Source organism: Terrapene carolina, unplaced genomic scaffold (assembly GCF_002925995.2).
Source record: "Terrapene carolina triunguis isolate 2854851 unplaced genomic scaffold, T_m_triunguis-2.0 Scaffold88, whole genome shotgun sequence".
Taxonomy (NCBI): domain Eukaryota; kingdom Metazoa; phylum Chordata; order Testudines; family Emydidae; genus Terrapene; species Terrapene triunguis.
The window spans coordinates 47,885,027-47,910,443 of NW_020664439.1; the positions used below are offsets into that span (position 1 = coordinate 47,885,027).

General features: G+C 44.4%; 1 protein-coding gene across 3 annotated transcripts in view; it reads left to right on the forward strand.

The window, feature by feature from the left end:
- TP63 (tumor protein p63) overlaps positions 1-25,417 on the forward strand; it is a 132,385-nt gene that overhangs the window by 67,913 nt on the left and 39,055 nt on the right. For all 3 annotated transcript variants that reach the window (XM_024202380.1, XM_024202381.1, XM_024202382.1), the window contains one exon: positions 5,487-5,741. In XM_024202380.1, coding sequence (XP_024058148.1) covers positions 5,487-5,741 — 255 coding nt within the window. The remainder of the gene's footprint in view (positions 1-5,486; positions 5,742-25,417) is intronic.

The window sequence follows — 25,417 nt, forward strand, 5'->3', positions numbered from 1 at the left end:
AGAGACTTACAAATTTATTTGAGCATAAGCTTTCGTGGGCTACAGCCCACTTCATCAGATGCATAGACTGGAACATACAATATGAAGATATATATATATATATATACACATACAGAGAACATGAACAGGTAGAAGTTGCCATACCAGCTCTAAGAGGCTAATTAATTAAGATGAGCTATTATCAGCAGGAGAAAAAAAACTTTTGTAGTGATAATCAAGATGGCCCATTTCAGAGAGTTGACAAGAAGGTGTGAGGCTACTTAACATGGGGAAATAGATTCAATTTGTGTAATGAAGTGGGCTGTAGCCCACGGAAGCTTATGCTCAAATAAATGCCTTAGTCTCTAAGGTGCCACAAGTACTCCTGTTCTTTTTGCTGATACAGACTAACACGGCTGCTACTCTGAAACCTGACTCTAATCAGTGCACCTAGTGTTTTGAATGCCCCCTAGTGGTGGTACTTATTATAGTACTACTTAGTAAAGGAAATGACTTTTGGCCCATACTGCCCAGAATCTCTAACCGGAAGTTGGGTGTTTCTGTGTTTGAAGATGGGAAAGATTACATGTCATGATTTAATAATGATACATTTTTAAAAATTGTTTCTTGAATTCAGTGATACCTTCATTTAAAACTTATCTAACAGCTTTGCTAGACCAGACATAACAGCATTGTCTAAGTGCAGGAGAACCTTGAAATGAAACTGAATATAAACAGGAAACGAAAGTGACCAATCTAAATACACGGTGCCTAAGTGAAGTGCAAAAATCAGTAGACTAGGTGGTGAAATCTGAAGTGTTAATAGTAAGTCAGGAATTTAAAAAGCGGGGAGGGACCTACAAACAATTTGAACCTGAGCCTTTTTGAGAACACAGATGCTAAAAATGTGATGCCTCAAACTTGACAAGTTAGTCTTTGAACTTTTTGTCACTTTCTTTCCTCTTTCTACATGAACAACATTCTTACTCCTGTTAGCGAGAAATTGGCATGTGGATCAATGGCAAAACTGGGCCCTGATCCTGGAAACCTTTGAGCATGTGCTTTGCTTTTCACACATTGAGTCGTCTCATTGATTTCAACTTGTGCATGATTTCAACTTCTTCGCTGGGTCGGGGCCATAAAGATTGTATCTAAATTCTAATGCAAAAACTTAAAAAAAAAAAATCCTTGACTTTTAAAAATATACTTTGCATCGTTTCTCTATTAAGGGCTGGCTTTCAAGCATGCACAAATTACCTCTTTTTCTTTGTTCTCTTGAGCGCACAATGTCTGTAACTCCTTCCTGGCGAAGGAGGCATTTTATTACTGGCTGAGCTAATGCTCAGTTGAATTCCAGTGTACTCCTTCTCCCGGCTGGTTGCCCCTCTGATTGTTCTGTTGTCAGAAGGCGTGTGCCTCTGAAAGACTTATCTGATTCTTACCAAAGGGCTCGTGAGTGTCTCAGATACTGACCCCTGAATGCAAACAACTTTTCAAGCCTTTCGCCTGGGGCATGGCCTCCAACTGGGATACCAGAGGTTTAGTGCAGTCGGGCGTATGCCAGTGCCTTTTCTTTCCATGTCACCTGGACTGTGCAGCACCTGTCCAGGGGTGAGCAGGAAGGGCTGGAGGATTTGTAGGAGTCAGAGGGAAAGAAGGGGAGTCCGACAGCTGCTCGTGTCAGCGCTAGGATAAGTGTAAGGAGATTAATAGTTATTTAAAGAGCAGATGGGGACGTGGCATTCAGCTATGGAATGTGAATATATAAATGTAATGGAATGGATAGTCCACTGTTAACATTTAGACAGATGGCCCCTGGATTGAATGGAATGACGAGGATCCGTCGATTCCCTTAAGGAGTTCTTAAACTTTAATGGAATATTTATCTCTTTAATTGACATCTTGCCAGCATCTTCAGCATCTGCACTCCATCCAGTGTAGTTGTTCCCTCTGTTTTGGGTGCTTCTCTTCCTCATTACCTGCTAGGCAGCCTGGAATTATTATGACTAGTGTGGCTAAAAGGCTAGTTTCTCTCCCCCCGCCCCCCCTTTCCATTTGACGAGCTGCTCCAACAAACGCTTTTCATAAGAGCGTTTCTTTTGTCTCGTCTGCTCATTAGGAAGTGCGTCAGATGCTAATCTCCAGGAGACGTGAAGGGAAGGAGTCTACTTTTTTGAGCTCTAGGGGCCTTTACGGTTTCTTTGAAAAACACATATCAAAGTTAGATTAAATGGGGCTGGGTTTTCAAAAGAGTCTAAAGTAGGTAGGAGTCCAACTCCCATTGAAATTCAAGAACGGTTAGGTGCCTGGAAAAATTCTGGCCTGGATTGCTATCTACTTACTACCAATGTGGTACTTGACCCTTACATAGTGCTGCGTGTGTTCAAAATTCAGCACAAACATGGACATAGACTGAATTTCACCATCACCCTGTAAGGTAGGCAATGCAAACTTTATTCCCATTTTACAGATGGGAAAACTGAGGCAGCGAGGCTACATGGCTAGCCCAAGGCTATACAGGAGGTCCTTGGTTCACCCAGGATTACTACTTAGAACATAATTATTGTTTGTAGTAGAGTAGTGCCTGGAGGCCCAACCACAAGTGAGGCCCTGTTATGCTAGGCAGCACTGTACATCTAGTGAAGGATGCTAGACCATGCTGGCTCCCAGCCCTGTGTGTTCGGTTCTCCAGACCATGCTTTACCAACCCCTTCTCCTCCATACCTCAACCTGCTGATCACCCTTGAGAGCCTGAAAGAACACGTCGGCCTTACATAAGGGCCCTCAAAGTAACCAAGGCTGTTGGCCCAAGCTTGGGAGTGTAACTAAAACCTGCTGTAACATATCAGTATAGTCAATCCGCCTTGCAGATGAATCTGCTGAGTGCCACTTGGTGCCTTTTTGTTTTTATTACCATATTCTGCTCTTGGGGGATGGCTGAGTGCCCGAAAGGTTAGGGATTCTGTCTAGCAGAATACACTTGAAACAGAACCAAAGCCTTGCAAATGTTGGATGCTTCCGCCTAGCAAATGAGTTGTGCTATGTTTTTCTGTATGGTTGTAACGTCCAGGGACGCCACCCTGCGAACCCTGACCAAGAGCTTAGAACCAGTGGAGAATAGACTTTCCCCAGTGAATCCATCCCAGATCTCCTTTTAGCCCTCCGCATACTGGGATGGGAGTGCTGTGTGGATACCCATCACCAATGAAGCTTTTAATTATGCACCTCACTATCTAAAATCAGTGCTTTGACTTAAGGGGCTTTGCCACTTGGTGCATAATTTATGGTTGTCCTGGAACTGCTGTTTGGTAAGGCCACCTCCAGGAGGAAGAGGGTGGGGCACGATTAGCCTAAATGCAAGGGGGGAGAGGTAGGTTTGGAAAGAGACTCTGCCTCTTGCTCCCTTTGCCCCGGGGGAGAGAGATGAGTGCATTGCGGGAAAACCAAGGCATGTGAGCTCGTGAGGGAAAAATTTATTCTGCCCCCTGTCTCCTCCACTGCCACCTACTGACTGATTGTAGAACTGCCCGGACTTTCACTGTCTCCCTCCCCACCCCACCCCCAATGTTGTGATCCCCGGGGAGCTTTGGATAGGCAGGAAAAGTCCCTCTGATTGTGCTACATACAGACCCTCGAGGGGCTCCCCACCTTTTGTTAGTCACCAACGTAAAGCTAAGCGTCTTCTTGTCACCTCTCGCTGCGGTAGCTGTTCTCTTCCCATACCCCTGATCTCCAGCCTCCCTGCTTGTCCTTCCTAGAATCATAGACTATCAGGGTTGGAAGGGACCTCAGGAGGTTGTCTAGTCCAACCCCCTGCTCAAAGCAGGACCAGTCCCCAACTAAATCATCCCAGCCAGGGCTTTGTCAAGCCGGGCCTTAAAAACCTCTAAGGATGGAGATTCCACCACCTCCCTAGGTAACCCATTCCAGTGCTTCACCACCCTCCTAGTGAAAACGTTTTTCCAATATCCAACCTAAACCTCCCCCACTGCAACTTGAGACCATTGCTCCTTGTTCTGTCATCTGCCACCACTGAGAACAGCCGAGCTCCATCCTCTTTGGAACTCCCCCTCAGGTAGTTGAAAGCAGCTATCAAATCCCCCCTCATTCTTCTCTTCTGGAGACTAAACAATCCCAGTTCCCTCAGCCTCTCCTCATAAGTCATGCGCTCCAGACCCCTAATCATTTTTGTTGCCCTCCACTGGACTCTTTCCAATTTTTCCACATCTTTCTTGTAGTGTGGGGCCCAAAACTGGACACAGTACTCCAGATGAGGCCTCACCAATGTCGAATAGAGGGGAACGATCACGTTCCTCAATCTGCTGGCAATGGCCCTACTTATACAGCCCAAAATGCCATTAGCCTTCTTGGAAGCAAGGGCACACTGTTGACTCCTATCCAGCTTCTCGTCCACTGTAACCCCTAGTCCTTTTCTGCAGCACTGCTGCTTAGCCATTCGGTCCCTGTCTGTAGCAGTGAATGGGATTCTTCCATCCTAAGTGCAGGACTCTGCACTTGTCCTTGTCCTTCCTGGCCAGGCCATGTCTAATTTCCAACTGGAAGCTCTTCAGGGCAGGAACTTACCGGTGTTGTCTACCTGTTTAAATATCAGGCACTATACAAATACAGCTGCTTGCCCCTTCCTGTGCACTGCTGTTCCTTGGAATGAAAGGAAACTTGTATCCAGTAAGCCAAGGGTTAATGCTCAGCGAGACACCTGCAGTAATTCCTTTCTGCCCTTCCCTGTCTGGTCAGTGGGCGATGTCTGTGACTAGCCATGGTGGGAATGAGAGACACAATGCAAACGTCTCAAGGGCCACACACTGGAGCCCATTAACGTTGAGTAGCTCCTTAATTGGTGACGCTCCATTGATTTCAATGGGATTACTCACTGAGTGAATGAATAAGGGTGGCCACTAAATTAGGGAGTGGAATGGTCTAGGGGTCAGAGTACAGGGTTATTGGGAGTTAGGAGATCCATTTATTTATTTATTTTTGTGAGGTCAGAAGGGACCATTAGATCATGTTGCCTGACTGCCTATATAACACAGGCCCTTAAATTACACCTAGTTGCCCCTTATTGAGCCCAGTAACTTGGGTTGGACTAAAGCATCTCCTCCACAAAGCCATCCAGTCTTGATTTGAAGCATCAAAAGAGGGAGAATCCACCCTTTCCCGTGGTCGTTTGTTCCATTGGTTAATCCCCCTCATTGTTAAATCTATTAGATCTAGGTTCTCTTCCCAGGCTGGCTGTTGATATACCGTGTGACCAGGAGCAAGTCTCTTCTTGCTGCCTCAGTGTCCCCCTCTGTAAAATGGGCTAGCGCTTCGCAGGGTGGTGTTGGACATAACTAGCAAATGTTTGCAAAGCGCTCTCAGCTCCTTCGATGAAAAGTGCTAAGGAAATGCTACATATATTAATGCAATTTCTAGCCTGCAAAGGCAGCCTGACCTGCGTCTCCTGTTTGTAAGTGAATGCTAACGCTGTCAATATTCTCTCTCTGCAGCCGCAGTACACAAACCTGGGGCTCCTAAATAGCATGGACCAGCAGATTCAAAATGGCTCCTCCTCCACCAGCCCCTACAACACGGAGCATGCTCAGAACAGCGTCACGGCACCCTCGCCCTACGCCCAGCCCAGCTCCACTTTCGATGCTCTCTCGCCCTCCCCTGCCATCCCCTCGAACACAGACTACCCGGGACCTCACAGCTTCGACGTGTCATTTCAACAGTCCAGCACCGCCAAGTCAGCAACATGGACGGTAAGGCTGCAGAAAGGGACTCCCTCCTTCACTTGGGCCTAGAAGCCACTGGACGGGCTAGTAAAAAGCTATGGGTCTGTGATAAGGAGATTGCAGTGACTCGTGTCCAGTGTATAATTTTCCGCTCCCTTCCTCCCAAGATCTTAATCTGGGCCATGTCCTTTAGGGATAAAAATCTCAGAGATTCCATGAAAACCCAAGGGGTATGAAGTGCACCCCAGGTGCACAAAATGTGTTCCCTAAGTCTCCAGTTCAAAGAATAAGGGGCCTGGGCCCTGAACCCTGGTTGACATTCAGAACAGCAATCCAGTCCCGCAGATTGAAAATAAGGATTTTAGCCCCGGAAGAAGAAGGGGTTTAAATCTCCACCCGGCTTCCTCAATCAGTATGTTACAATCCGGTTTAGTGTGCTAAGCATGGTGTTGAATGAACAGTGATGCCATGAGTGCTGATTTGCAAACGATACTCTCCTTTCTGACTCTGGGTGTGGCTCTTTCTTTCTTATCCTATACTCATCTTCCAGGCAGGGATTGATCGCCAGTGTTGCCAATTGTCATTATTTCTGATGCATGTGGTGGTGGGTTTTTTTAAAACCCCAGCTCTTGGAATCATGTGATTATGCAAGATTCCCCCCCCACCAAAAGAGGTTAGAAACGTACATATCTTTTAAGCTAATCTCGTGAATATTGAGGGTCTAACTCATGATTTTTGAATTCTTGGGATTGGTGGTACTGGATCATTAGGGAAGTTCTGTGCCTGCAAAGAATCATATCTTTGTATTTAAATGTTTTTATGCAAGAGAGGCCATTGGACCATTTGGAGAGGAGACCTTTGCTTTTTGTGTGTCCAATTATATTTTTAATTTGTAATTTAAGCTTTGAATCCTATCTAACCCTTCTGGAAGAAAATGAATCTCTTTCATATATTCACATATTTAGATGTATTCTTTCAGGCTAATGATTTTAAACCTAGGCATCCAAGTTTAAAAGATTCACTGTTTTCTCTCTTTCATCTTAAACCCTTTTTGTGGTTGGTTTTTAACCCTTGTCAAAATCACCTTATATGTACACTCCCCATCTTTAAAACTCAAGCTAACTGGGTAAATTTTAAGTTTCATTTTTTTGGTCCTATAAAATAACCTTTAAATCTAAGACCATTAAAAATGTACGTTGGGTTTTTTTGAATTGTAACCTGATACATTTTTAAAATCAAGTTAGATGTTCTCCCACAGTGCTTGCAACTAAAACATAGTGGCCAGCATTCTGCTGTTGCAGGAGAGTTTAAAAAATTACATTGACCAGTTTATTTTCATTGTCCAAATAAAAAGAAATTAAGGTGCCGTGGGGACGGGGAGAGGGTGGAAATCGACAGGAAATTATTGCATATCTTGAACGTTTTCTGTTTGCCAACATCACTTCAGAGAGTGTCCAGTCTTCTTAAGGAAATCAAATTGATTTGGAAAGACAAACGTAATAGTGTTCTTTCAAAAACCAAATTGTTGTTGTGTGCCTACAGTGAAAGGGAGGCTGTAAAGAAAACCAAAGATCTCCTCCTTACCTGTTAGTAATCATGCTTTAGACGGTCGTAATTCAAATTCATATGAAAATCTGGATTTCTCTCTTTATACTGTGTAATTTTATTTTTCCAACGTAAGGAAATTGTGTTGGTCAGTTTTACTTTCCATTTCTCCAGCACAATGCTCCTGTTGCATTTTGGGTTGTGTTCACCATTTGGGGTGGGGATGGATATATATAATGTTTTTTTTTTTTAAAGACATTTTTCACTACATATGGTACAGGGTTTTGTAAGACAAAAGTTCGGCACCAAAACATTTGACGCTCTCCCCTTAGTTGTCTCTGGAAAGTGCTTTCATGCGATGGATTTGCAATGCATTCAGAGCCCCGAATGCAGCAAAACACATGAGTTGTCCCATGGATATCAAGGAGCTACTCGTGAGCTCAAAGTCAAGCACGTGTTTTCAGTCCTTTGCTAGATCACATGCCCTGTATCTGTATCTTTAAATATGGTAGTAGCTGATAAATGCTGGGTTCAGTTCTGGTGCAGGGGGGCATGCTGGGGAAATTTGAATTACATGCTGGTGAAAAGTGAACAGGCCTGTAGACCAAATTCCTTTCTCCACACAACAGCATGGGGAGATGTCGCGCTGGCTTGCCCCACCAGTACACTTCAGTGCTGCCCTGGAGGGGGCTGTGTGAGAGATGAAAAGGTAATTCAGATCTAAACATTAGATCACCCTAGCGACATCACTCAGGGCTGTGAAAAACTGCACACTGTGCAACGTAGCTAGGTCGACCTGAGCTCCAGCGTAGACACGACTAGGTTGATGTAAGAATCCTTCCATCGACCCAGCTACCGCCTCTAGGAGGGGTGGATTAATTCAATCAATGGGAAAAACCTGTCCGTGTAGGTAGCATCTGCACTCCAGCGACACAGCTGCAGCCCATAGTGTAGACTCTTTGTACATACGGGTACCACAGCTGCAGCATTGTAGCTGTGCGGGCTGGCTGTCGTGTAGACATACCCAGTTTTCATGGCCCACTCGGCTTTGGCCTTTCTGCCAGGTAATGCCGATGAAATTAGTGCTAGTCAGTGGTGAGGGTTTTTTCTTTGCCATGTCCATTGGGGACTGGCCTAAAACCAGTACAGCTATTAAGCACTTGAGCAGTTATTTCCATCTTTAGAGCTCTGCCCTGTTGCTAATTAATCCACCAACTCGTTTCACATGGGCCTTGGAATGGGTGGTAATATGCATCTGGCTGCTTTACTGCTGGGGTGGGCGGGAGAGGATTGAAAGCTGTCTTCGTTGCCATTGCTTTAAGAAATAAGAATACACTCAAACATTGAGGAGAGAGGGTGGAGGATTGCCCCATCCTCTTGACAAATGCAGTGGGTATTAAGGCCTTGTTGGACTCTTTGTTGAGTAACTAATTTCTCCCCTCTCCCACCCCCGATGTGACTTCATGTGCTTTGATTAATGTCTGTCCTCTCCTTTCTTTCTAATGACAGTTTAGGAATTTACCTGACTGGAAAAGTTTTTTTGCAGAACAATGACCTATTAAAAGCTTAATTATGAGAAGGCCCCACCCTTCTTAAGAACCCCAGAGTTTAAAGCACTGTTTCTGGCTTTCTCTTGCTGTTCCCAAGGGCAACAACATGAAGAAAGGAAGCCAGGTTACTTACTGTATCACACTCTTTCCCCTGCTTGGGAGTGGCTTAGCAGGGCTGACCCACCTTGCCCTATTGGGAACCAGTGTCTGTTGCCAGTGGATCTTCTTGTCCTGGCTGACAGAGCGCATCAAGGAACGGCCTCCTCTGAGGTTGTTCATGGCTGAGTCACGCTAGGTTTAGCTCATAGCTCTTGAAGGCTGCCAATTAGTTTTCCACATAGGAGTGGCTTTCTGAGGTATGGACATTTTGCCACTAGGCATTGGCCTGAGACCACCAATTTATTTTTCCTGGGCCAGTGAACACCTATCAGATGGTAACTAACATTTTGTCATTGTTGATCCAGCTGGACTGGAAGCAGTGACCTAGAAATGAAAGATGCAAAGGATGGTGGATAAGGTAATAGGAGGGTTGACTTGCACTTCAGGTTCTGTGGTGGGTTGACTTGCACTTCAGGTTCTGTGGTGGGTTTTTGATCAAAAGTTGACCAGAAATCCCAAAGAGAAGCAGCAGTCGCTTTTGGGTGAAACTTTGTTTTATTTCATATGTATGACAAGCAATGAGTCTTTTGAATTTTCTCTCTGCATTCTCTAGTGATCGTACGGTAGGTATTCCAGTAAAACACATTGTCTAATCAAGTTAGTTTTTCCATTTGTACACAGCGTTTAATTAATTAAATTAACTACAAATTAAGACTGGATTGTAGAGGACTTCAGAAGAGTCTCTGAGTTTTGAATTCCTTGAGAACACAAGAATAAGGTCAAGCAAATCTATTTTTTAAAGGACAAAAATTAAAATCCTTTGAAGTTGTTTTTTTTTAAACAGTGATCTCGAACCCAGAGCTTAAGTTAAATAAAAATCAACTGAAAGTCAAGCTATAAAAAGGAACAATGTCTTATTTTTATTTTGTAATGAGACGTCAAGGGTGTATCATTAAGCTTGAGAGAGAGCCCTTACAATTAAGGTGAAGTCTATGCCATATGACGTGTCATTCATTGTGGGATACTTGCACTCAGTGAATTCCCATATACCAGGGCTCATAATGTCTCCTCCCATAGCAGAAGAAAACAAGACATTTCAAAAGTGTTACACCTGGGATTGTTTTCTGCACAAGGAAGAGTCATATGCATCTGACCCCACCCACTCGGATAAAAAAACACACAGACTTTTTCCGTGAAAGATGTGGCAATCAGCTGTCACTAGCAGAACCAGTTGCATGTAGAAAAGACTGATTGCAGCAGGGAAATAAAAATCTAAGCAAGTGATCAGGGTGAACGAAAGTTAACAGTATGGCCAAACTCAAATGATCAAAAATCACAAGTCAGGCCATTTTAAATTAGGGGATTGGTTTACTAAATCCTGAGATGTTTTGGGTTGTTTGTTTTATTTCCCCTTGGATTTCAAGTCTCGCAGGTAAACGTGCTTCACGTTTTCATGCTTTTTTTCTGTAACCATGAGAGGTGGACAATTTCCTCCTGCCCTTCTTTTTAAAGAAAGCCGAGATGTTCATGAAGCCTCCTGATTCCCGAAGCTGGGGCTTCAAGAGAAACCCCTACTGTTGCAAGACTCATGGGAAAACCACAAGTGTGGCAACACAGACTTAATTATATTTCCCTCCAATGGATTGGGTTTAGCAGAGATTTGTCCTTGCAACATTTCGTTACAGAATTCAGAACTCTGTGAACTTTGACTCTCAAGTTCGGGGCAGGATTGCAAGCTGCTTTATGTGCTCGTTAACTGTGCCTACAAATCTGCTCGCTGCACATGCAGGTGATCAGCTGTGCATATAAATAACTATTTGCTGGTGCCGTTACTCGTCTTGTTTGTGCACAATCACAGTCATTGCATCCAGTGTTAAAAATCAGACTTTGAAGGATCTGTTTGAAGCACACGATGCAATAGCTATTCCAATCCTCATGGAAAAAATGGGCCTGCAATATTAAGGTGGCTTCTTTAACTGGACCAATGGGTCCTTTATTTTAAATACATCACTGCCCATCCCTTGCTAATCAGGGTTCTGCACAGCACATTAAAAATAGTAAATCCAATTTCATGCAAAAAAACCCCCCAAACCTATATGCCAACAGTATGGTAAAGTAGCTAGAGGCCAGAAACTCCAGTGTTAAAAATGCATGCAAGGCCTTAACTCTGCCCGCCCTTTTGAGTGTGTGTACATTGCAATAGCCTTTAATTACTTGATCACACAGTTATCTCAAAAACATTGTACCATTTTGTCTACGTTGGCCTCAGATACACATAATTACGTAACATCTTGGAGTCATCCTTCTTGAAGATATGACATATGTTGTATGATGCTAAACGTGTACCTAAGGTTGAAAAAACCCACCCCCATGTTTGCTACTATCACAGTATATAAAAGGTGAGCGTTAAGAGTTCACATGCAGTCTTAACTTTTGATGTTTCTTGATCTTTGAGGGCTCAAATGTGCTAACTTACCCTTTTAATAACAGAGTTTTTCCTCGGTTTCTGGTTTTCCAGTGTTTCCTGGGAATCGCCTAGATTTTTAGAGAGAGGAAATAGAGGAAGGGGGTCACGTTCTGGGACTTTGCAAGGTGGAAAAACGTCAAACCACTCATTGGCACCTGTTTGGGTAGGTTCCGTACTACGGAACTACTCACATAGAACTGGTCTGCCTCATCCCATGCAAGTTAGAAGGTTCACATTGAAAAACTTTCTTTCTCTCTCCCCTCAGTCTGAAGGTTTGCACAGCTCCCAGAGTGAATCGCAGCACGTCCTCCATCTGTTCGCCTTTAAGGGGGCACCCTAGCTAATTCTTCCCTGTTCTTGGATGGGGGCAGCTCCTCAGCCCAGTATGCTAGCCAGCTAAATGGTCAACATGCACTTGGACAGCCTTCCTTTAGCTCTTGCTGTAACAGCTACCATAGGGAGAGAACGCCTCTTCAACATTCAAACCGAGCAAAACAAACCAGGGGAGCCATACCCGATCATGCATGAGCTTTCAGGCCATGGGAGAACATTGAAATGGGCCTTCATTGGCAAGGTTTTCCAACATGAGCAAAAACAAAACAGGCCGCGCTAGGGAATGGGTGTCAATGGCAGCGATTACTCCTGGAAATGGAGGTCCCACAAATCTGCTTTCTAGATGGGAGCACTTCAGGAGCCTTGTTTACATTTGTGTTCCTTGGGGGCATGTTCGAGCCTGGCAGTAAGGCGGTAGGCATCTTTTGAGGCACTCACAGTTTGTCCTGTCTCTTTTTGAAGGGCTGATTTTTGCCAAGAAAGACAGGAAACCCTCCATGTAATTTTCTGAAGGAGGTGCCTCCTCACAGTAAAGAAACATTTTTGTGCTAGCTAATCTGGAAAGAACGAGTTCCCCCGTAAAAACCAGTTCAGGAGGGGCCTGAGGATCAATTTTTGCATTTTGCACCATAAAGAGATCTGAACACATCCAGATTCTTCTTCAGAATAATAAAAAAATAGTAACCAGGGCCTCATTCCCAAGGTCATTCTGGATTGATTAGTAGTATCTTTCCATGTGGCTGTCTGTGGTTTTCAGAAACTTGCCTAATTTGGCATTTTATTTATTTTCTCTTTCTCTCTATATATTTGTTTTGTCTTCCATCTTTTAAATACTCCAAGGATAGTGTGGTCACACAATTTGAACAATTATTTATAGTAATAAGTTTCCTTGCTGCTAATATTAATTTTTAATATTTGTATTATGGTAGTGCCTCCCCTGAGAGCAGGGCCCCATTGCATTAAGCAGCTACCCAAGGAAAACTCCCTCCTACAAGGATCTTCCAGTCTGATAGACAAGATAGTGACTTGGCTAAGGTCACACATGCAGGTTGGTGTTAGAGTTGGGTATAGAACTTGGGTCTGTTGAGTCACTGCCCACCAGATAACGAATAATGCGCTCAGCGCCAAGAACACTTTGGTTGCTAAACAAAATACAGAGCTTAGACAGGTCCTTCCCCAGAAGTTTCACAGTCTCAGGTTGTGCACTGCATGTGGGCGGAGCACCATTGACTTAACTATGGACCACCCGTGCTCTGTGCAGCCCTTCCCATTCCAACGTTGCTAAGAAGCAAGTTCCAGAGGGGGCTACGGTTGGCAGGAGGGGGTCTCTCTAGCATGGCGATCCACAGAATGAAAAAGCTGAGCCACCATTTGGTGGAATTGAAATTCTTTGCTTTCTTTTGTCAGCAAAAGTCTCATTCTCTGCCAGCTTTAATAAAAAAAAATCGAAAGCTTTTTGGTTCTCTGTGTCTGGGGCAGAAAGAAAAAGTGTCAATTAAACATAATTGTCACCAGTGCAACCCGAAAAGCCCCACCTTTCATGAGAAAAGAATAAAAAGAATCATAAGCCTGGATTAGGATCTTGTACTATATTTATAATATACATAGAGTTAAAAAAAAATTACCGTGTGAAAAGAAACACATGATTCAAACCTCCAGCACTATTGCCAGAGGAATTAACTTTACAAGGACCAGCCACAACCTGGAAAGGGGCCATCTTTCAAATCAAATCTGTGTGGGGCTTGTGGTTTCTGGGAGCTAGGTGAAGTAAGGGTTAAAAACATTGACAGAGAAGAACGTTGGCTGGATAGTTGGGTGGGCATCTGAAAAGCAGTGAGATCAGGAAAAATTAGTACCCCCCCTCCCCCTTTTTTTCCTTCTGTTGTTCACTCTTGGTTAAAACTTGGCATATGAATAACAATACTTAGCACTTATGTAGTGCTTGCAATCTTCAAAGTGCTGTACAAACATTACAGCACTAATCCTCGCAACACCCCTGCCTAGTGGGCAAATCAGGCTTATAATCCCTGTTTTAGAGAGGGTGCGAGTGAGAAGCAGAAGATGAGCCAGATTTTCCAAATGTAGCCACTGAATTTTGATGCCTTGATTTTTTTTTTTTCCAGGGGCTCAGCACGGGGGCTGACTTTGGGCTGATTTTCAGTTGGCCGAGTGCCCTCAGCGCTCACTGACTGGAGCAGTGAGCGGTCAGAGCTTCTGACAATGAGGCCCTCGCCGTCTCAAGTTGGACAGTCAAAAATGTTGGCCATACAGACTTGCCCGAGGTCCCGTGGTAAATTGGTGGCGCAGCGCAGGGGCTATGTCCCAATCAGACTCATCTGTGTCGTGTGGCTCGGGGAGCGTTTTTAAAAATATAAACGTTAGCAACATCTCTCTTTCCTGGTGGTGTTGGGTCCTTGTACAGCTGCCACTTCCCTCCCTCCCCCTTATTTCAAACATGTCCATTTTTAGTGTGTTTTTAAAATAAATCAATCAATAACATTAAACAGAACTAAAAAGCTCTGAGGTACAAAGATATAGGTCACGTCATTATTGTGTAATTTAATACCTTAATATTTTGGGGTGGGAGGACAGTGTTTAAAATAAACCCTTGTTGCACCTGCCAATATCTGCAAAGTAGAAAGGGGGTTGCTTGGGCAGAATATTTCCCTCGTTGAGCTCAGATGGAACGTGTTGGATTATGTATCTGCCTATTTGGGTTATTTATAAAGTGCCAATTTTCCGTCTAATAGGCTGTAGACTGGGCTGCAGGTCCAGAATGCACTTAAGCACCTGCCTAAGGGTGTGTGAAGTCAGTTGGACTACTTGTGCTTAAAGTTAAGATCCTCGTGCTGAACTGGGGTATAGGGAGTGTTTTAGTTGAGCAGGTTGTGATGAGGGTAAATATTCTGCTTAAAAGACTGTCCCAGATAGGGTGACCAGACAGCAAATGTGAAAAACCGGGACAGGGGCTGGGGGCTAATAGGAACCTATATAAGAAAAGGACCCCAAAATCGGGACTGTCCCTATAAAATCGGGACATCTGGTCACCCTAGTCCCAGATAGAGATGGTTTGTAAATAGAGGGAGCATGAACTTCCATGTCACAGTAACTGCTTTTCTTAAGGTTTTTACTATGTAAAGAAGATGTGCAACGTCCGTATTTTCACACAGCATATTAGCTACCAAAAATAGCTTCCATTTCTATAACTAGACCTGTACAAAGTGTGTTTTGATCTATTTTAAACTTCATATTGATATGAGGATGCATTTACTGTCCTATTACAAACAGGAAAACGTTTAAAAATAAAATTCAACACATATTTTATGTACCAGATTAACGAAATTGACCTGGAAGGAGCAGTTCTGCTGCTGTGATACTGTGATACCAGGTTGTGGGTTTGTTTGTTTGTTTGTTTTCTAAGCTAGGAAGCTACCTACATCTGATACACAGGACCAGTTTGTAACTTTCTAATGCAATACAAAATGTCACATGTAGGTGAATGTAAAGTTGCATCACAGATAAAAATGAGGAAATGGAGTTGTATGGCTGACCTTTCTTTTGCAACAGTATGATTTTTTTTTTTTTTAAGTGTGGCTTCAGTTTGAACATCCTGGTTTTGTGTTAGTTTTTCTGCTGCTGACTATGCATTTTTAAAAATTGAATGTGCTCTCTCTTTCTGAGGGAATTACTGAAGTTGTTGACCTAGTTCCTTTCAAATATTTAAAGCACAGTTTGGTAATTTTTTTTCAAGAGGAAGATCAAAAATATCTTTAAAGTATATATATAAAAAATCATGACTTTTGGTCTGGATTGATGAAGGCCAAAATGTCCTTGGTCTCCTGAGCCATATGAAATGTGCAATTTCCAGGGGAGAATTGTCCATATCGCTAGCCATACCGGCTGAACAGGGTCCTCAGATCCGGCATGGGAGCCGAACTACCTCTTCAGCTCTGTTCTCCGCTGCTCCGCAGGCTGGCTCTGCTTTGTGGCAGTGTTGTCTAGTGGACACAGCTCTGGGCTGGGGCCCAGGAGACCTGGATTCTATTCTTGGCTCTGCTACTGGCCTGCTGGATGACCTTGGGCAAGTCACTTTGCCTCACGGTGCCTCAGTTTCCCCATTTGTAAAACGGGACAATGATACTGACCTTTTTATAAAGGACTTTTGAGATCTACTGACAAAAAATGCTAATAGAAGAACTAGATTTTTTTATTATTATTATTTGTTTATTTGTGGTTGCACTTCATTTCTCAGGGCCCCTAACTCATCACATTTACGTAGCAATAAAAATTCATTTAAAATATTTTTCAAGTTTATAAACAAGCCAATTGAAACTTTGGTTTTGAAGTTTCCAACCTCAAAATCAAAGTGTGCTTGGGTTTTGGCCCTGGCTTAGCTGGTAATGTAATGCTTCCTCAGCTTTATGTCTCGAGTGTCAACACTGTGAGGCACACCAGAGGGAAATCCTTATGCAGAAAGGGTTAGAGCGTCTGCTTGAATGAAAGCCGCTCTTCCCGTTTGTGTGGCTGGAGTGAGAGGGAGTGGGAGGGCCAGCGGAGCAGTCTGATGTAGAGTCGGTAGCACTCTTGCTCTAGCATCCCCGAGCCTGGGTGGCCATCGGTACCATTTCATCAGTCTCGAATTGGTCATCGCCCAGTTCCTTCCCCTGAGCGTGATCTAGTCTACCATGGAACTAGGACTCCAACTCTCCAGAGTTGGAATCGGAAGAGCAGCCCAAGCCAAGGTGGGTTGAAGTGCACAAGAGCGAACAGAAGATACACAGTGACACTGGCCGTAGGGTCCAGTCTGGAGGCCAGTCATTAAGGAGCAGGGAACCCTGGGGCGCTGGCTTCATGCCAATAGGAGAGAGGAGAAAAGTTCCCAAGAGATGCTCACCGGACACTGAACATGAAGTGACATGTTCATTAATCAGTTATGTGATGATATGTTTTATGATGAGTTTGTTCCCCATTCTTCCTGCTGCAGACTGCTCAGGTTATTAATTCTGAGTCATCCATTTGCTGTCCTATCCCCAGTGTTCTTGAAGCATATCAGTGCAGGGTATTGCTAGATTTCTTCTTAGGCAGATTTTGCCTTGTTTAAAGGCCTCTCACTAAAGATCATCATTGCAGACTCCTACCTACAAAGGAGCTGTGGGTCCCTAGAATGGCTATATGGGGAAGGAGCGCTGGCCCAGATTTTTAAAGGCATTTAAACTTTTGAAAACAATGGGAGTTAGGCGCCTACTGTCCTTTACAAATCTGGTCCATTGTAATTAGATGGCGTATGTCACGTGTCGTTTTCATGAATGTTAAACAGATACAGTAGAAGATCGTTACACCTTTCTTCAAGGAACTTGACGAAAACCAGTTGCTTTTAAAGCTGACATTCTCCTCTGGACAGTGACGGTGTAAAAATGGCAATTTCTTACCCCACCACAGCCCCTCAGTACAGTGAAAATATGCTGATTTCTGTGAGAGAAACAAGTTTTTACTGGTCTTCTGCTCCTGCTAGCCCGTCAGGGCCAAGAGGAGAAAGGCCTGGATTCTCCATCTTCTGGTGCAGCATCACCAAACTTGTTCACTAAATTCCAATCAGTTACATAAGCCAAATCCAGTGAAGGAAAGGGCATTGCATTGGTGTCATTTGCAGGCAAAATCAGCCCCCACCCCCCCCGAGCCTTTCCTGTTGGTGATGCCTGAGGAGTAAAGAACCCATCTTCATGTGTGGATTCCAGGTTGCATTTGCAGGCCTGGCCATTAGCAGAACACGTCCACGTAAGTGCCTTTGATGTGGAGTCATTGAGAGACCACAAACGTGGCACACCGTGATCCCATTGTTAGTGACTTAACAGTAGAACGGTACTCTCTTATGGAGGTATCTTCTACTAAAAGTGGAGCAGGATGGTGTTCTACATTTGGGGGCAGCTTATTAAAACAGGGCTAATAAAGAGTCTCTGTTGTGTAAGGTTTTCCTGTGCACTTTTAAACTTAGTGTGCATTGTGGTTTTCCATATTGGGTAGTGATGTGGGGTGCCTAACTAGAGAGGTCTTTTTTTTCAGAAAGTACCAAGTGTTGCCGTTCCCCAAAAATCAGCATCCTTTGAGGTGTCTTAAGCTGGCAAGGCAAAATCACCTTTGAAAATCTAGGCCTGTATATTTTTGTCTCCTGCGTGACGCAATCTTAGTGTAATTTGCTCTCTGAGGAGCTAGCGCTTGTGGGCTTCCTAGAGAAGCACGGCTTAGCTTGTATATGAACTGTGTCTGGCCTGGGCTGTCATTTGGCAATCTGCTTAGTGCCCACTTCCCTGCTCAGGTGAGGCGCTTCTCCAATCTTCTGTGTAGGCGGCTGTATTCGGGGGGTTGGCCATGCTGGGAAAACAAGGGTGTAACCGTTAGCTCAGTCAGTTTTATCCACTGGTCATTCCAACCCAGTTACACCTTCTAGGGATCGTCCATCCCTCAAGCCTCATTAGGGTGAGGCTCTTGCCTGACTTGTCACTGACTCACTTACCACTGTATGAGCTAATGTCTCACTTGTCCCAGTGAAATGTGTCATTAGGCAGCCCTGAAATATAACAGTACCGTTTTTATGGACCCCTGGCATTGTTGGGGCTGCAATGGGGAAAACATTGACTGCTGACCCTCCGCTCGCTTACATTTATCTACGGTAGTAGCTCTGATCCTAGCACATCTTGAATAACCAGGTGTGTTTTTGCTTGCACGGCTGCAGGTACGTTAGAGTTAATAACAATAAAAAAAAATTAAACAACCTTTGAGTTTTGGCTGCAGGCAAAGTAGGTGAAACGATGTGTTTTGGAGATGAATGTTCTTGCAGGAGGCAAGATGTAGCTTGCAGAAGAACATCTGCAACCAATCCATTCTGTATGAGATGGGGCCAAGACTTGTTTGTCTCTCCGTACCTGTTCAAACATGCAGCACAGCAAAAATTTCTAAACTCACTGTGGAGGGTTGGCCAGCGCAGAGAGAGAGAAATCAAGCTGAAAGTTGACTAAATAGCTTTGATTTCTTCTTAAAACTTTTAGACATGTTGTTAATTCGATTAGCAACTTTCAGTGCATAACAGAAGAGAGCTTGATTTTTTTTTTTTTTTAAGTGCTCACATTGGTGGCCAGAAAGTATCTGACCTGGCTAAGGTCAAATACAGTATTTCATCTTCTCGGCTCTCTATGAGCTGAGGGGTGAAAACATTATCTACTATCAGTTTAATGTCTACAAAGACCTATCTCTGAGGACTTTATTAGAGAGACAGTCTCTCCAGTGCCTAGATGAAAGGGACTGGGAGTCAGGATACTTGGGTTTTGTTACTGACTCTCTCCTGACGTGCTGAAACCCATCACAGTAGCATTTAACTTCAAAAAGGGGAACTACACAAAAACGAGAAAGCTAGTTAAACAGAATTAAAAGGAAGAGTCACAAGAGTGAAATGCCTGCAAGCTGCATCTAAACTAATTTAAAACACCATAATAGAAGCTCAAAATAAATGTATACCCTAATTTAAAAAAAAAAAAAGACCAAAAAAGTAAAGCCACTGTGGCTAAACAACAGAGTAAAAGAGGCCATTAGATGCAAAAAGACATCCTTTAAAAATTGGAAGTCAAATCCTACTGAGAAAAATAGGAAGGAGCATAAACTCTGGCAAATCAAGTGTAAAAGTATAATTAGGCCAAAAAAGAATTTGAAGAGCGACTAGCAAAAGACATAAAAAGTAGCAAAAGACACAAAAACTAACAGCAAAGTTTTCTTAAAGTACATCAGAAGCAGGATGTCTGCCAAACAGTCAGTGGGACAACTGGACAATAGAGGTGCTAAGGGAGCACTCAAGGAAGACAAGGCTGTTGCGGAGAAGCTAAATTAAATTTTTGCATCAGTCTTCACTGCAGAGGATGTGAGGGAGATTTCCACACCTTGCGCCATTCTTTTTAGGTGACAAATCTGAGGAAGTATCTCAGACTGAGGTGTCAATAGAGGAGGTTTTGGAACAAATTGAGAAATTAAACATTAATAAGTCACTAAGACAAGATGGTATTCACCCAAGAGTTCTGAAGGCACTCAAAAATGAAATTGCAATATGAAACTCATTTGTGGTATGTAACCTATGGCTTAAATCAGCCTCTAAACCAGATGACTGGAAAATAGCTAATGTAAAGCCGACTTTTAAAAAGAACTTCCGAAGCGATCCTGGCAATTACAGGCCAGTAAACCTAACTTCAGTATCAGGCAAAATGGTTGACTCTATAGTCCAGAACAAAAATATTAGACACACAGATGAACACGATATGTTGGGGAAGAGTCAACTCTGCTTTTGTAAATGGAAATCATGCCTCAACAATCTCTTAGAATTCTTTGAGCGTGTCAACAAGCATGTTGTTAAGGGTGATCTAGTCGCTGCATTGTACTTGGACTTTGAGAAAAGCCTTTGACAAGGACCAACACCAAAGGCTTTTAAGCAAAATAAGCAGTCATGGGATAAGAGGAAACGTCTTCTCATTGTTCAGTAACTGGTTAAAAGATAAAAACAAAGGGTAGGAATAAATGAACTTTGCACAGTGGAGAGAGGTAAATAATGAGGTCCCACAAGGATCTGTACTGGGACTAGTGCTGTTCAGATGATCTGGAAAAGAGGTGGCAAAGTTTGCAGATGATACAAAATTATTCAAGATACTTAAGTCCGGAGCAGACTGCGAAGAGTTAAAGGGATCTCACAAACCTGGGAGACTGGGCAAGAAAATGGCAGATGAAATTCAGTGTTGATAAATGCAAAGTAATGCACATTGGAAAACATAACCCCAATGATACATACAAAATGATGGGGTCTAAATTAGCTGTTAGCACTCAAGAAATGATCTTAAAGTAGCCATGGATGGTTCTCTGAAAACAACTGCTCAGTGTGGCAGTCAAAAAAGCTAACAATCTTAGGAACCATTAGGAACAGGATAGGTAGAATAGTAAATATCGTTGTCAGTTAGGTGCATGTGCTCTCTCTGGATGCTGTTCCAGCCCTGTGCAGATAGTTGGCTCAGCAGACCTTGATACTATTACCCAGAGGGGATCACCAGCACGGTTCGGTGACAAAGGCAGTCGACCAAGTTTATTGCCCTCATGACACAGTCCAAGCGCCTTGGCTCCGTGGTTACAGGGACACTAACACATGAGTGTCCAGTGGCAAGGAATGGCTCAGTCAGCAGCGGGACTCTCTGCTGTCCCCAAGGCCGCACAAAGGGTTAAGGTGAGGCACCCCAATATTTATAGACTTGGACAAATAACTCTCGTACCATCTTGTGTGTTTCACGACAGCTACTTGTTACCACCCCTTGTATCATGCTCCAGGTGTCTCGGGCACAACATCCCTATTCATTATTTCTAGCAGATCCTCTTAGGTGGTGGTAGGCCAGGATGTCCCTAGGCTAAAAGTTTGGAGTGTGTTCTCACACATACCCAATATATGTTGCTTCCTAGGAGTGCCTGTGTTTTAGCCACACTAGCAACACTTTTGCCAAGGTCATATAGTGACCTTGTAAACATCTGCTTTAATACATGGCCTAACTTTAGTTCACAGCCTGTGGTTCAGGCCTCAGATCTTGCACCGGGCCCAGTGCTCCAGGCTACAGATATCATAACGCCATTAAATATCATAATGGTGCAGTCACATTTTGAATACTGTGTGCAGTTCTGGTCTCCCCATCTCAAAAAAAAATATATCGGAATTGGAAACAGTACAGAGAAGGACAACAATAAGGATTAGGGGTATGGAACGGCTTCCATAAGAGGAGAGCTTAAGAAGACTGGGACAGTTCAGCTTGGAAAAGAGACGACTAGGGAGGATATGACAGAGGTCTATAAAATCATGACGGGTGTGGAGAAAGTGAGTAGGGAAGTATTTGCTCCTTCACATAACACTAGAACCAGGGACCACCCAATGAAACTAATAGGCAGCAGGTTTAAATCAAACAAAACAAAGTACTTCTTCACAACGCACAGTCAACCTGTGGAACTCGTTGCCAGGGGATGTTGTGAAGGCCAGAACTATAACTGGGCTGAAAAAAGAATGAGGTAAGTTCATGGAGGATAGGTTCATCAAAGGCTATTAGCCTAGATGTTGAGGGACACAGCCCCATGTTCTGGGTGTCCTTACACCGCTGACTGCCAGAGGCTGGGAGTGGATGACAGGGGATGGATTACTCGATAATTGCTGTGTTTTGTTCACTCCCACTGATGCATCTGGCACCGGCCACTGTTGGAGGACAGGATTCTGGGCTAGATGGACTATTGGTCCAACCCAGTATGGCCATTCTTGTGAATAACATTGGGCAAGTCTCCAAAACTCAAGGACATGGACTCCTAGTGAAATATACTTTCTCACATGCTAGTGACCATGATCCAGTTTGGGCAGCAAGAACCAAATACAGAACGAATGCTCAGCAGCTGCAATTTAGAAAGCTTATTAATCCACCTATAATTTTGTCCTTGAAACGTCTCTTGCCCGTGTAGCATGGAGCAGTCAGCTGAGACAGTAGCAAGACCTATAACAGATTCCCTCACATGCAATTTAAAATATTGACAAAACAGGCCCAGAAAATACACATGCAGTTGAACGCCTGACTCACACATGTAGTTACCATGATTGTGCATGTAAATCAGGGAGTTGTATATGCCATGGGTATTCGAATATGCCGTTATTTGACTTGACGTACAGTTCAGAACTGAATCCAGATCTCCAGGATCTCCTGTCATTGGCAGACTGCGACAACTGATGCTCTGAACTCTGCCTTGTCTTAAACAGTGCTATCGGCGCAAAGACCAGTGTGCCGTCTGCTGGTTCGTTGTTGGGATGGAAAATATGTTCCCTAAGGCCTTCCTCTTCCTCCTAATCACTGGGGCTGTATTTGTGTGTACGGAGCTGAGGGGAATAAACCAAGAGAGCTTCTGCGAATAAGGGGGAGAGCGTGGAAATGGGGCTTTTGAAATGCTACCGCTGGTCCTAGGAGAGGGCATACCTCTCAAGGGCCAGATACTGAGTTCTGCGCCAGCCGAACGGATCCAACGTACAATGCTCCTGTCGGTGTAAAGTTTCTCTCCTCCCCTCTCTCGCAGCCCCTCCTAGAGTGGGTGTTCTGGAATGGAGAATTTGACCCCCTGAGTTTGGGTTTCTTAGCACTGAATCCTGTAGCTCCTGAAAAAGGCTTGTTCAGCCAAGCATGGGCGCTCTGCAAAGTCCATGACGTGCAGGTGAGTTAAAGAGATGCAGGTGTAAGAGCCGCTCCCCTCCTACGGCAGTGTGGCCAGGACTCGTCGGTAGTGCACTTGCTGTGTTGGAATGAATGCACTCTTTTGTGCGCGCACATGCGTGCTCACGCCCACAGTCCCATGCCTTTGTCGGCCTCTGCCATGCATCCTCTTGCAAAGGGTCTTCCTCAGTCCCCAGGAAGCGTTATATTTTCTTGCAAGCCACCAAAAGTCTTAAGAGAGCCCCTTGCTATGGCTCGAGGAGAGCATCAGTTACTGGGCCTTGGTCCCTGTAGGTCACCTTTCCCTGTAGAGATGCTCAGGCTATTCCCCAGTGCGCATCTCCTGTGCTCCCTTACAGTGTTTTTCCTCCCTTCATGCCCTGTGTCTTCACAGCCGTGTTGCTGGGCCTTGAGCACTGCCTATCTCTGAGGAAATCGTTTTCGCAGAAGGGGTTCCAAAAGTGTGGGCCTTCCTGTTCGTTTGCTTTTTGGAGCCTCCCTTGCAAAAATGAGCACAGGGCGGCTTGAGCATGGAGCCTAGGGAGGCGTCTGCCACTCGCTAAAATTATGGGCTTTGTTCTCATTTTTCCCCCCCGGGTAAGCCCTGCCCATCGCAGGCCTCCTCCGCACACCTACGGTGCATGCCAAAACCACCTCTTTGACCTGAGCTTCGGCCTCTAATTTCTTTTCCAAATGCCATCATTTGATTCCCCCTCCAAATCCATGCTAGCGGTTTGAAAAGGCCCCTTTTTTCCTTGCAAGGGGATTCCATTCAGATCTGCCTGCAAAGCCCCTCGTCGAGAGTGTGTCTGCGCATGTGGGAGTCTTGGCTCCACGAGCAGCTAATGTTGCACAGCTTCAAACTGTTCCTGCAGGAGTGGATGTTCCATGCAGAAAATTAGCTTAGGGAGTCAAGACCACATTTTTCTTTGCTAATTAGAGGATTAGAGATGCAGGGGTTTGGAGCCAGCTGTCAGCATGCCACGGAAGAGAGCCTTTGATGGTTGCATCTGACTAGAGATTAAATAAATTGCGTTTTAAATAAAAAATGCGGTAACTGTTTTAGTCTAGCTGGGCCCCCCAAGAATAATTCATGCCCTCTAACACCGGGCAGCTGGTATACTGTGGCCCCTAACCAGACTCTTCGTAATCATCTCGTTGTTTCCTTGTGCTTCTCCCATTAGTTTGTAGCCCCCGGATGTCTCTTGTCTGTCCTTTAAATTGTAAGCCCTTCGGAGCTGGGACTGCTTTGAGTTCGAGTGAGACCCCAAACCCGTTGATAGGCGTATTGCCATTCAATGATATTCGTAATATGCAAGCTAAGAGACAGATAGAGGGATGCTCAGATCTCATGCATTCGGATATGACCGATTGCTTAGGGGGACAGGAGTCAGTTTTTCCTTATGTACAGCATTGCTTATAATTGTGCATTCTGTGTTTCATGGAGGCTTTGCACCTTCCTCTGAAGCACCGGGCATGAGCCGTGCCAAAGGTAGGATATCGAAGGATATGAGCCAATTATTTGTGCTGGTATTGCAACTTCATGTCATCTTTGTTTATCTGTGTTCAGCGTGGGACCTCTTGGTGCCAGAAAGATGTTGATAATTTACTGGGAATACAGAGGAGAGCACAAAATGAAATTAAAATGCTGGAGGGATGTGATAACCATCCACAATTACAGCACACCTCCCTTAATTGGGATGTGGTTAATTGAGAAATCTGATTAAATGGGTCGTTTCCCAGGGAGCTGCCCCCCTCCCATCTTTGTTGTTCATTGGCAAGGGCTGCTGCTCATTTGGGAAAGTGATGCTGCTTTAAATGGGGCAATCCTGCCCCCCAACTGCTCAATTATGCACACCCTGGTCCGTCCCGAGCTTGCAATCTGCCCAGGGAGTGCCGCCGGGACTCAGAAGCTACGCAGCTGTTTCCATCGTCCCTCTGGTGGTTTTTCTTGGAAAGCAAATTTCAGATTTGCAGCCCTGGAGATTTGCACCAGAAACCTGCTTCAAAGAGTTTAACCCTCGTCCAATGGGGATAACTGAAAGACATCATGTGATCTATGGGACCAACTGAAACTACGTGAATGGCTAAAAATCAACATTCTGATTCCAACCAATGCCCAGATCAATGGGTTTTCTCAGATCATTCAGTAAATGATTTCAAGGGGTGAACGAATCTGGGGCTCTCTCTCTCAGTGCTCAGAGGCAAAGGCTCTGGCTGAATCGACATGTGTGCCGAGTTGATTTCCCCGCAAACAGACCCATGCAGGCAGCCCTATAGAATCCTATTGCATTCAGTAGGGTGATGCAGGAATCTGCCCATGGAGCTGGTACAATATGGGGCCTTAAATCTCACTTGTCATCCTTCTGTGTGGCTTTCCATGTCCCAGTCGCAATGTTCTCCCCTGCTTCTCCTGGCTGTACAGTGTGGAGTGGGCCCGGGGCTGGGTAGGCTTCATGCATT